Source organism: Ahaetulla prasina, chromosome 5, assembly GCF_028640845.1.
Source record: "Ahaetulla prasina isolate Xishuangbanna chromosome 5, ASM2864084v1, whole genome shotgun sequence".
Taxonomy (NCBI): domain Eukaryota; kingdom Metazoa; phylum Chordata; class Lepidosauria; order Squamata; family Colubridae; genus Ahaetulla; species Ahaetulla prasina.
In genome coordinates, this window is record NC_080543.1 from 1208079 (window position 1) to 1220623 (window position 12545).

General features: G+C 46.0%; 1 protein-coding gene across 5 annotated transcripts; it reads right to left on the reverse strand.

The window, feature by feature from the left end:
- Positions 1 to 4330: 4330 nt before the first annotated feature.
- On the reverse strand, positions 4331 to 8535 carry LOC131199477 (olfactory receptor 51H1-like). 5 transcript variants are annotated; one of them, XM_058185277.1, is made up of 4 exons: positions 8397 to 8513; positions 7305 to 7532; positions 6278 to 6451; positions 4331 to 6103 (listed from the first exon to the last, which is right to left on the reverse strand). In XM_058185277.1, the coding sequence occupies exon 4, from the start codon at positions 6061 to 6063 to the stop codon at positions 5089 to 5091; it is 975 nt and encodes a 324-aa protein (XP_058041260.1). In that variant the 5' UTR covers positions 6064 to 6103; positions 6278 to 6451; positions 7305 to 7532; positions 8397 to 8513; the 3' UTR covers positions 4331 to 5088. The 5 variants fall into 5 exon arrangements, with proteins under 5 accessions (XP_058041260.1, XP_058041261.1, XP_058041263.1 ...); XM_058185278.1 differs by having other exon boundaries at positions 4331 to 6451; positions 7305 to 7391; positions 8422 to 8535; XM_058185280.1 differs by lacking the exon at positions 7305 to 7532 and having other exon boundaries at positions 4331 to 6451; positions 8422 to 8496.
- Between the last annotated feature and the right edge of the window lie 4010 nt (positions 8536 to 12545).

The following is a 12545-nucleotide window of genomic DNA, read 5'->3' on the forward strand; positions in this document are numbered from 1 at the left end:
GCCCAGGAAGGGGATTTCTCTGGGATTTTTCCACGGGGAACTGCCACTTGAGGGCTTCAGTCCAGAGGCCGTCTTGAGGGAAATGATGGCCCTCCAGGGCTCAGCAGTGGCCTCACCAGGAACCTTGTTGGCCTGGTGCAGCTGAACCATCCGAAGGCCTGGGACCCCAAGCTCCATTTCTCCAAACTACAACTCTCTTTTTGCAATGTATACCCTCTCTCTCTCTCTCTCTCTCCCCCTCCCTCTCTCCCCCTCCCTCTCTCCCTCCCTTTCACAACCACCAGCACAGAGATTGGAGAAGGAAGAGCCAAGAGGCTTTGCTAGGAACAAAGCAAGATCTGCGACCTTGATTGGGGATGCTAAAAAGGGACGTTGCAAAGAAAACATACTCAGCTGTGCAAGTTGCAGTTAGAGAAGAACCCCGATGCTGGTTGCAAGAAGACCCCTGGCTGGAAAAGTAAAGCAAGGTGATCTTTAGCTTTGCTGTGATGTAAGCAGAGGCTTAGGTGGTATCGGTCATGCCAAGAACACCTGAACAAAACGATTTGCAGACCTGCTTTTCCAAGCTGAACAACATGACTTATACACGAGCTAAGAAATTTGTAACCAGTCATATTACTGTTTAGAATTTCTTGTATCCTGAAGTCCAGGAGCTCCATCAATGGAGGTTTTTGAGACAAAACTGGACAGCCATTTGTCTGCAGTGGTCTAGGGGTCTCCTGGCTTGAGCAGGGGGTTGGGCTAGAAGATCTCCAAGGTCCCTTCCAACTCTGTTATTCTGTTCTGTTTTCCTCCCCACTCCCTGAGGACTCTTCTCTGCTGAGCCTCCCAGTTGGAAGAGGGTGTGGGCCCCCTGGGTGGCTGAGCCCACAGACCGTCATCCCCAGCTGCCATTAACTTGTGGGGCTGATTGGAATTGAAGGGAGCTCCGAGGTCTCTTCCAGTCCTTGAATTTAGTTGTATGTTCGTGTGATGCAGGCCTTTCCCCCCTTAATTTTACTGCCTTTGTTTTTCTGCACAAGGATAGAAATTCCAAAAACCTCCTCTGGAGACATGGCTGGAGGCTGGAAAAGTTGCCAGCTGAAGGTTATTTAACAAGGAAGGTTCACAGCTAATGCTTGAACTCTCCTGCTGTGGGAATTCAGGGGCTATTTCTAAGTGTCCTCAAATCACTAGAAGGAAAGCCGGGTCAGCCACTGGGGTGCGTCCACAAGTGGCAAAAGTTCCTCCCTAGAGCAAGAAGGGGCCCTCTGGGTCATCCCGTTGCTTCCTCCTGGAGTAGGGAGAGGAATGGGGGGAGGATGGGGAATAAGGGTTGGGGGACAATCCCAATTTGGCCCAGGCCCATGCAGCCCTTAGAGGACCTCTGGGGGGGGGCATTCCCATTTCTGGGAAAGCAGATTTTGTAGCTTCCTGATCTAGCTAATCCCCCACTGTTTATTTAACTTAGACATTTGAGTTAGATTTATTGGAAGTTGACACCCCCCCCCCCATTTTCTTGGAAGAAATGCTCGGAAACTGCCTGGGGTCTGGCAGTTGTCACCTGGCTGCCAACCTCCACTCCTCAGCCCCAGGGCTGCCAGATGCAGGGGAGGACCAGCTCTGTCCCTTGAACCGGTAGCCCTCAGGATGACCTACCTATCGGCAGCAGAATGCAGGAGGACAACAGGCAGAGCTGGGGTGTGGGGTGTGGGGTGGAGTTAAACAGGCCATCAGCTTAGAGTCCTTATGTTGTCACAAATGATCCAAGTCCAATCCCTCTTGAATTTCGTTGACCCTTATCTGGTGCCAATTTAATATTGAACATTAATTGGCCAGATTCTTGTGTCTTGGCTTGTAAACCTTCTGTGCTGTATCTTCAGGAGTGGCCCCCATCCTTTGCAGCTGACATAGCATCCTCCCCCACCCTTGAGTTCTGGAAGGTCAGGACACCTCAAGGTCTTCTTCTGCCCATTTCTCCTGCCTTGAGCAAACCTGTGTAGGAATCCGAAGGTCGTCTTCTCCTTCTCCCATTTTTCCACAGAGGGGAGGGAGCTGATGGAAAGCCACACGAGGAGCAGAGGATCCAGGAAGGACAGTGCAGCTGGCTGGCCTGGTCTTTCCCTTCCATTTGATCAGCCCCACAAGTGAATGGCAGCTGGGGGTGGGGGTGGGTCGCTTTGTTCAGCCTCTTCCAACTGGGAGGCTCAGTGGAGAAGAGGCTAGTCAGTCCTGGGGATAGGGAAGGGCCCTTGGAGGTCTTCTAGTCCAACCCCTTGCTCAAGCAGGAGACCCTATTCCATTCCAGACAATTGGCTGTCCAGTCTCTTCTTAAAAACCTCCAGTGATAAAGAACCCACAACTTCTGAAGAGAAGCCTTTCCACTGATTAATTGTTCTAGCTGGAAATTTCTCCTTACTTCTAGGTTGGAACCCAATTCCCCAGCCCTGAGATTCTCAGTTGTCCAGGTCATGGTTGTCCCAAAGGTGCTTTTCCAAAAGGCCACTGGACTTTCATCAGTCAGAACTGAGGAAGTTTCTTGGATGAGAAGCAAGCGGTTTTCATGGGCAAAACCCAAGAAAGTCCAGCGGTCTTTTGAAAAGCATCTTTGGGACACCAAGTAGGGAGGCCCTGGCAGCATCTCCCACCTGGCACCCAGAGACGATGGAGAAGGGCATGGAAGCCAGGAGTGAAAAAACTGCGTGTGTGTACGTGGTGCAGTTGCCCCTAGGATGGCCACGAGACCTCATCAGCCCCTCTGGAGATACAGACATTCCTCTGGCTTCTTCTTCCCCCTGTGGAGACTTCCCTGTCCAGGCTGTCCCATTGCCATGGCGGTTGTTGGCTCCTGTCCCTTGGTTGGATGCCAGGCTGGCTGGCTAGAAGGAGGGATGTTCCCAGGGAAAACTCGCAATGGAGTAATTTTGTTTGTGACCCAGAAATGCCTGAATTTCCTTGGAAATAGTGGGATAGAGAGGAGGGAGAGGAGGGCGGGGGGGAGGGGTCCCCTTCGACCTCTCAGCCCTGCCAGTGAATGCAGAACTCAGCATTTCCACCCCAAGTAGGGTGCTCCAGACAGACCCCCGTCATTGGACTGTCCTTCCCTGCCAACTGACACTGCCGGGTGTCTGTGGAAGGGGGGAAGTTTTTGGTTGCTATCTTGACTCCTTCACCCCGCTCTTGGGACCCCCCTGACAGCTGCCCTCGGCCGCTCAAGGCATGGTGCTAATGTCCAGCGTTAGAAGCCATCCTGCATGGCCCCTTCCCTCCCTCCCTCCCTCCCTCCCTGCCCCTGGATGGGCCCTGGGCAGCTCCAGAGAGCGCTAGTCCTGCAGTCAGCAAAGGCCGACCTGCTGCTGCTGCTGCGGCTGCTGCTATTTTTAAAGCCAAGGGTGGATCGCCTGAAGCCCATGTAAGGGAGAAAGGAAGAGCAGGGGGTTTTCTATAAATAAAGGAAAATAATGTGAACAGGAAGGGGGGCTGGGCTCCAGTTGGCCCAGCTTTGCTGCATTTGGGGCTTTCTTGGGAACTGGAAAGCAGGTTCAGGGAGAGAGGCTGGGGGTGGGTTGCAGCTCAGCCCCCCTGGATGGGGGAGTCTTGGAGCAAAGAGGAGCAGAAGGGAACTGGGGAGAGAACCTGCAGAGGGAGATCCCTGGTGGTCCCACTGAGGAGGGGCAGCTGCTCTCTGGAGGGATGGAGTGTAAGATCTCCTCCACCCCCAAGTAGAGGGCTCCCCTGCCTTTAATCCCCCCTCCCCCCCAAAAGGGAAGGCTGCCCTACAGAGCCCCTTCCAAGCCCAGAGTTCACCATCTCTGCAGTTAAGGAAGTCCAGCTATTTTTCATCACGTTATAATAAACAGAACAACAGCGTTGGAAGGGACTTTAGCCCAACCTACTGCTCAGACAGGAAACCCTCTACCATTCCAGACATTCAGGTTTTCTTTTTGAAAAACTCCAGTGATGGAGTACCCATGGATTCAGGAGGCCAGCTGTTCCACTGGTTAACTGTCCTCACTGTCAGGAAGTTTCTCCTTAATTCCAGGTTGCTTCTCTCCTTGATTGGTTTCCATCCTTGCTTCTTCTTCTGCCTTCTGGTGCTTTGGAGAATAGGTTGAACCCCCCCCCCTTCTTTGGGGCAACCCCTCAAATACTGGAAGACAGCTGTCACGATCCTTCTCTTTGTCAGGCTAAAATATAGACATACCCAATTCCAGCAACTATTTTTTTTAATTGAAAAAGTTTTACAAAAAATTTTTTTCCCAACAATTATTCCTCCCTCCCTCCCTCCCTCCTCCCTCCCTCCCTCCCCTCCTCTCGGCCCTTCCCCCACCCCCAAGACTTCCCAGAGCAAAGTACAGGGTATTACATCTAACAATCATAAGCTAAAACACGACAATAAACCATCACCCATAACTTCTCCTCTCCCCTCTGCAACCTTAAGTCCCCTTTCTAATGCACTAATACAGTGCATTTCCTGCAATCACTCATATGCTATTTGATACTTTTTAGTCTGATATTTGTTTTGAATATAAACAATCCAACTTCTCCATTCCAATATATATCTTTCTTATGAACAGTCTTTCAAATACGCTGAAATTTTTGCCATTTCTGCTAAGTTCGATACTTTAAGTGTCCATTCTTCAATTGTAGGCAAATCTTCTTTCTTCCAATATTGCGCGACCAATAAACTCGCTGCTGACAGCAACCATTTTTTATATGCTTTGGCCTCCAGTCCCCTAACCATCTTTGTTGCTCTTCTCTGCACTCTTTCTAGAGTCTCAACAGCTTTTTTATATCGTGGCGACCAAAACATCAAGTTGACTTTAAATGGGCTGCAAGACCAAATCAAATCCCACAGCGAATCAGGGAAATAGATTCAAGGCTAGTTTGGTTCCCCAAAAGCTGAGACGCGGGGGGAGGGGAGGGGAGAGAACGCCAAGCTTCTTCCCCAACATTGTGGGGTCGTTTCTCCATCAGACTCTCATGTAGGAAAGAAATGGTGGTCACAACAGATGAGTTTCCATAGCCTTTTCCATAAACACTTTATTTGGCATTCTGTTCTTCCATAATTTTTTAGATTCAGCACAATCCAGTCCTTTTTCCTTACTTTCAGAATTTCCTACCATAAAATCCTGTGTTGCTTCTTTGGAATACATTGTACATTCTCTGACGAATCTGCTGGGTCTTCATGCCGTACACGACAGGATTCAGGAGCGGAGGGACCACAGTGTAGATGTTGGCCATCAGCCTGTGGACCAGGGGGGACAGGTGCTTCCCATACCGATGGAGCAGACTGACGCCGATCATGGGGACGTAAAAAATGAGGATGGCACAAATGTGGGAGGCACAAGTGTTGAGAGCCTTGAGACGTCCTTGGCGGGATGCAATGGCAAGAACCGCCTTTAAAATCATGACGTAGGAGGTGAGGATGATGGCCACATCAAACCCCAACGTCAAAATCAGAAGAATCAACCCATACAGGATATTGACTTTAATGTCCGCACAGGCCAGCTTCATCACGTCAGGATGGAGACAGTAGGTCTGAGAAAGTCTCCTGGATCTGCAGAAGCGTAGACGTTTAATCAGAAAGGGAACCGGGAAGCAGACAGAGATACACCTAACCGCAGCAGCTACTCCTATTTTTGCCACGATGGTGTTTGGGAGGAGCGTTCGGTATCTCAGTGGCTCACGGATGGCCACCAGGCGGTCCAAGGCCATTGCCACCAGAATGCCAGACTCCAACACTTGAAAGGCATGGATGAAGAACATTTGGGTGATGCAAGCATTAAGTCTGATGTCCTTGGAGTCAAACCAGTAAACGCTCAGCATAGTTGGGAAGGTGGACGTGGAAAGTCCCAGATCTGAGCAGGCCAGGATGGAAAGAAAGATGTACATGGGCTCGTGGAGGCTTCGGTCGGTCTTGATGACAAAGAGAAGGAGGCTGTTTCCAAGCAGGGCGGAGACACAGAGCAGAAAGAGGAGGAAGGCCATCCAAGCGTTCTTCTCCTCCAGCCCAGGAATGCCGGTCAGGAGAAAGGTGGGCAGGTTCAGGCTGCTGTTATTGGACATTGTGGCATCTGACATGCTTCCTGCAGGAATATCTGATGCAGCCACGCTGGGAAGCCTTAGAGGGGAATAAAGAAAATGCTGCTATGTTCTCTGGAAAACATCCACAGTCATTCAAAGTAGGCGAATGTTTCCGTTTATTCAGACAGGCCAGGTTATGAGAGGTTACGACCTAATTTAAAGAATGGAGCTCAGCCTGGTAATTTGTTCAGCTTCCCTCCTCCCTGGTCACCTTCTCGTTCTAAAATGCAGTCCTGTTCTTTTTCTCAGTTCTTGGCACCCTGAGCCACCTCGAGACCTCAAGGTTTTAGGACTCCTGGTGGCTTTGAGTTGAAAGGTTTCCTCTTGTGGCTAGGAATCAGTCAGGTATCCGGGGGTTCCCATCACATATCTCCTCAGCTCTGCGCTGTAGACAAAACATACCAGATCCATTAGTTGCTCCTTAGAGCACTTGGTTTCCAGACCCTCATTTATCTCAGAACATAGAACAACAAGATGGGAAGGGACCTTGGAGGTCATCTAGTCCAACCCCCTGCTGAGCAGGAGACCCTATCAGTAGCCCAATCTCTTCCTGAAAACCTCCAGTGGCGGAGCACCCACAACTTCTGCAGGAAAACCGTTCCACTGATTAATTCTTCTCTTCTGGCTTGCTGGCCTGGCTCTAAACCTGACCTGCCATTGTCCTGGGCACCACCGTTCAAAAAGGGCAGTGAAACAAGACTGCAAGGACGATCTGACCCACACGGGGGAGAGAGCGACAGTTGCTGCCTATGGTCTGAACTTTATGTCCTGCTAAGACAGCATCAGACTTTTTAGTAGCTGCGTCATACGGCTGGGTTATGTTTAACTTTGGCTAAACACAGATCTCCTCCACATGGACCAGTGCCCAGACTGGGACCTTCCCTCCTCTCCTAGACTTGCACTTCCATTTTTCCTATCCAAATGCAAAGCCCCAGGAGCTACACAAGGCTGCCCATTAAGAGCATTTGGAAGTCCCAAAGGCGGGGATTTCTTTATTTTTACCTTGAAGACATTTCCCTTCTCATCCAGGAAGCTTCTTCAGTTCTGCCTGAATGGTGAGGAATGGAGCATGTTCCATTCCCCACCATCCAATCAGAACTGAAGAAGCTTCTTGGATGAGAAGGGAAACATCTTAAAACAAAACAAAACAAAAAACAAAGCAAAGCAAAGCAAAGCAAAGCAAAAGAAAACAAGTCCAATTGCCTTTTGGAAAAAAACACACTCGGGACAACTATCACCTGGATGATGGAGAATCTCCATAGACATTTAGAAGCTTCATCTGGTCCACCATGTAATCCCGTGTACAGTTTGTCACTTTTAAAACCCTGCAAAACAAGGAGTCAGGCGACTTGTGGTTTCTGCCCGCACGACCGGATCTGTAGGAAGGGTGGGCATGTCCCGGGTTCTTTCAGTGAAGCAAAGGCATCTAGCAGGACCTAGTAAGTGGCTCTTCTCTTTTGTGGCACCTGTGGAACAATGTCACCTCTGAACTCCAGACAGTCCTGAACCTCTTGGCCTTCCAGGCTGTCTTGAAGATCTAATCGCCCCATCCAGGTGTTGGGCTGGGATGTTAGTGGATCCAGAATCTGAGTGCTGGCTTTATTTTGTTAAAGAAATGCCTGGGGGGGGGGCTTGATTAGGTTTTTAGAATTGGTTCTATTGGTTTTTTTGGGTTGCCATCCAGAATTACGTTATGAGGGGCAGATTCTCTCTCTCTCTCTCTCTCTCCCTCTCCCTACCTACCTAGCTATCATAAATGAATACAACTTGACATTTCCCTGTTAATTTCCATCTTACCCATTTCTGCCCACAACCTTGCCTGGTCTACACATTTTCAGTTTTTCCCTTCTCATCCTGCCTCCTCTAATTAGAGACCTGTCTGAATGCTGGGTCATCTGCAAATTGCTATTTGTTTGTTGGCTGCATTTAATGCAGCCTCAGTCCACGAGGTTGAGATCATACGTGCCAATAACTCCCGCTACTGGGGGAAAACCAGACATTAAAACCTTTAAAAAAACTTCTAAAACCTAACTCTCAAACTGAATGCAGGGCCTGATCCCTCTGCATCCTACCTAGCACTTTGCACCCCATAAGCTCAGCAGAAAAAGATCCTATATGCTAACGGAGCAGGCCCTGAAAGAACTTAGGGATGTATTATTCTCATTGGGTTCCTTTGTCATTGTTTATTTTATTGTTCTATTGTTTTATTTCTGCTCTGTTTCCACTCCTTTCATTTTTCTTCCCTCTTATCACTATAAGCTGCCTACAATGGCCCCATGGTGAGATAGGTGGCAAGTAAAATTAACGAACAAACAAGCAAATAAACTCACAGCCACTGAAAGTGAGTCCACCGACCTTTGCCGAAGGGGCGAGACCCTCCCGTCTCCCTCCACTCCAAAAGGGTCAGGAGACGTGGACCCCAGGTCTGCCGGCCACATGCTTATAAACTGGTTCCTTCTTGAAGGAAACTCTCCCCGGACCCAAAGTGTTTTCCTCCCCTGATAAAAGTCCTGCAGACTCACTTCCTAGATTAACCCTTTCCTGCCTAAATGGGGTTCAGCCCAGCAAGGATTCAGCAGAAATATTGCTTATTTACTTCTCTACCTGAACTGCACCTGTACTGTTCCTGGTGGTTTCCAATACCTTGACTTAGGACCACAACTGAGCCCAAAATTTCTGTTGCTAAGCGAGACAGTTGTTAAGTGAGTTTTGCCCCATTTTACGGCTTTTCTTGCCATCTCTGTTAACACTGCAGCTGTTAAATTAGTCACATGGTTGTTAAGTGAAACTAGCTTCCCCCGTTGACTTTGCTTGTCAGAAGGTTGCAAAAGGGGATCAGCCAGGACACTGCAACCGTCATAAATATGAGTCAGTTGCCAAACATTTGAATTTTGATCAGGTGACCATGGAGATTCCACAGGGGTCGCAAGTGTGAAAAATGTACTTACATCATAAGTCATATACTCATTGTTGGTACGATTGGGGAATCTGTTAATCCCTGCAGAAAAGGCTGAAAGGCTTCAGGTCACCTGGGATTCTGGCAGGGGTGGACTGCTCAGCACTGGACTTGCATGATGTTTTCCGACCACAATGTCTGAACAATTCATTTTAGTGTATATGTATTCAATTAATAAAAATACTCTAGCTAGGGAACTACAAAACACAAAGCCAATGAAAACCATCGGATAGACGCAGGGAAGGGCCTTCTCTGTTGGAGCTCCTACACTTTGGAATGAACTTCCCCCTGGTTTATGTCAAGTGCCTGATCTTCGGACTTTTCGCCGTGAGCTGAAAACGCACCTATTTATTCAAGCAGGACTGGATTGAAATTTTATGGGGGTTATTTATATTTTAAGATTTTAAATTGTTTTAATATTTCGGCCACATTATAATATGTTTTTTAATTTCTTTTAATGTTTATATAGTATTTTTACTTGGCTGTACACCACCCTGAGTCCTTCGGGAGAAGGACGGTATAAAAATCGAAATAAATAAATAAATAAATAAATAAATAAATAAATAAATAAATAAATAAATAAATAAATAAATATAAATGTCACAAAAGGAAATTATTTCGCTAAATACTTTCCATAATAGCTACCTGCAATTAGCTAGGTCCAAAGGCATGCTGAAATTTAACGATTTGATCGCAATACGCAAACAAACGTTGGGATTGCACAATGAGATTACCTTGGAGAATCCATCATATCTCTTGCTTTGATTATTCTGCTGGGAGGGCAGGAAAGCAGCAGCCACAACCAGAGGGCCTCTGGCACCCCCTGCTGGCAACAGCAGGGACTGGCCCTCAAGAAGGGCTTCTCAGCGAGGAGGGGAAGCATCCTAGATCTGCCCTGGCAACAAAGATGGAGAGGAGGGGTTTTTGGGGGTAGGTGGGGGAAGAGATCAGAGGATCCTGATGAGGCCCCCAGACTGGCCAGCAGAGCCTCTTCTCCTTGACACACCTCCTCCTCCTCCCTTTGGCCCCAAAGCAGAGCAAGGCTGGAAATGGGGCCTTAAGAGACCTGGAGAGCAGATGAGTTGGGGCCTTCAGGGGACTGACGGGGAGCAATTCCAGGTTGGTTAACCCATCCATGAAACTGTTAGCCAGGAGGGAGCAGCAGAGGCCACCATCAGAAGGCTATTTGCATGTCAGCACAAACAGATCCAGGGAAAATATAGTTTGCAGGAGACTCCAAAAGAGTCCAGGCGTCAGAATCCCAAAGAAACAAGAACAACACAAGAAGGGGCTTCCGGTTTGGCTCCCTTTCGTTGATGGCAGTCTTTTTTAGACTGCTAACCCTGTAGTCTGTAGAGCTGCCACGATACCGTAAATCAGCTGTCTGGCAGCTTGTAAACCTCCCCCTCGGGCAAAGAGGGAGAGATGAGCATTCAGGCTGAAGTTGAGCCACCGGGAGAAGCCCCAGAAAAGTTTCTGGAGGCTTGAGGGGAGTGCTCCTTCCAAAGCCTGAAAGAAGCTCCAGACTCGGAGGGCATCTGCCTTTTGGCAGGAAAAAATGTAGCTTCCAATCTCCGTCGCAGAAATTGATTTGTGACAGAGCAGAAACTGGAGTTCTAGCATTTGTTTGTAAGAAAACTGCAAGCCCCTAATAGAAGGATACATTTGTTTCGAAGATAGGAGAGAAGAATGCAAAGGCGTTTTGTGGAATGCAAGCAAATGGTGATTTGTGTATTGGAAATGAAAGTTAAGGAAATGCTTATTAACAGCTAGTGTGGAACCAGGAGATATACAAGAAGATACTGACTAAATGGAAGAAATGAGAATTTTATGAATTATATTATTTCTTCTTCTTTGGGATTATAGTGATTTAGAAGAAAAGTTTTTTGAATCTTTCCTTTTTAACCCCTTTTTGTCCTCTGTTACTGGGTAGGTTATATATTTTAAAAAATGGCTTTTAAACAAATAGTACCAAAAGCCAGTAAAAACTTTGAAATTTCTTCAGTTCAGATACGAAAATTAAAAGAAGAAATCAAAGAGGAATTAAGAAATTTTTTACAGGCATTTCTGAAGACTCGTTTTTCAGAAATACATCAAAAATTTGATGAAATAGAGAAAGAGATGTTGGATTTTAAGGAAGTGGTGGAAGAGCAGAAGAGGAAAATGAAAATGGTAAAGGATGCAATTTCGCAAATATTAAGGTCTTGTATTCAGATGGAGGATAGTTTGGCAGAAGTTAATAAACTTAATTTAGAGTTGCAAAGGAAAATAGAGGAAATTCAAAAGAATCAAAACAATTGGAACTTAGATAATAAGATGGAAGATATATAGGCAAAGGTAGATAGGGCAGATGAAGGAAGAGTAATATTACAATATAGATTAATGGAATATGCTATAAGGATGAGAGGGTTGAGGGAAAGTAGGAAGGAAAATTTAAAAGAGATTTTTACGCAAGCCTTTGCTCAGATAAATGGCGTGGAGCCAGAAGACTTTGAGATTAATATTGAAAGAATTTATTACCTTAATTCTTGGTGGGCAAGACAAAATAGATTACCGAGGGATGTGGTTATAAAAATAAATTTCAAATATTGGGACAAGATATAAAAATGATGAAGGAAATTCCTCCTAAAATGTTAAGAAAGAGAAGAGAATTTGCTTTTTTAGTGGATGAGTTTAAGAAACATCAGATATATTTTAGATGGGAAGTTTCAATGAATTTGTCAGTGAATTTTAGAGGTAGAAAGTATTTTCTTAGTACAGTTATGAAAGCAAGACATTTCTATATTAATGTTTTAAAGAGTGGGAATCCTTTGTTGTTAGATGCTAAGTTAACTGGTTTGGAGATGATGGAAAATAGAATAGGAGAGGGGAGGAATGTTTAAGATGTGAATATGATGATTATGGTTAATTTCTAGAATTGATTTGTTTAGGATATAAATTATAGGATTTTTGTTATTTGTTATTTGTAAGGTATAAACCTATGGGATGATATTATTTAATTGTGAAGGATGGAAAGTAAAATTGATGAATTTAGATAATGTGGATGTAATGATTTTAATTGTTTACTGTTATATTGTGGATGTAACTTAAATGATTATTCGTTTTAATTGATACGTTTATAGACAGTAAAAGTTATGAAGTTGGAAATATTGTATCTGAGACTTTATTCGTAATGATATTTAACTGATGGAGTAATATTGGAAGATCGGACATTAAATGTTATGAAGAAATATATAAGTGATGAAAATTTGAGCTCGAGAAGATGGATTGTAATTTAAGAAATGGATTTATGAAATTTGAAGGAATATACAAGTGGAGAAAATTTGAATTTGAGAAGAGGGACTAATTTTAAAAATGGATTGTACGGGCCTCTGGTGGCTCAACAGGCTAATGCAGCCTGTTATTAACAGCAACTGCCTGCAATATTGCAGGTTCAAGTCCCACCAGGCCCAAGGTTGACTCAGCCTTCCATCCTTTATAAGGTAGGTAAAATGAGGACCCAGATTGTTGGGGAGCAATAAGT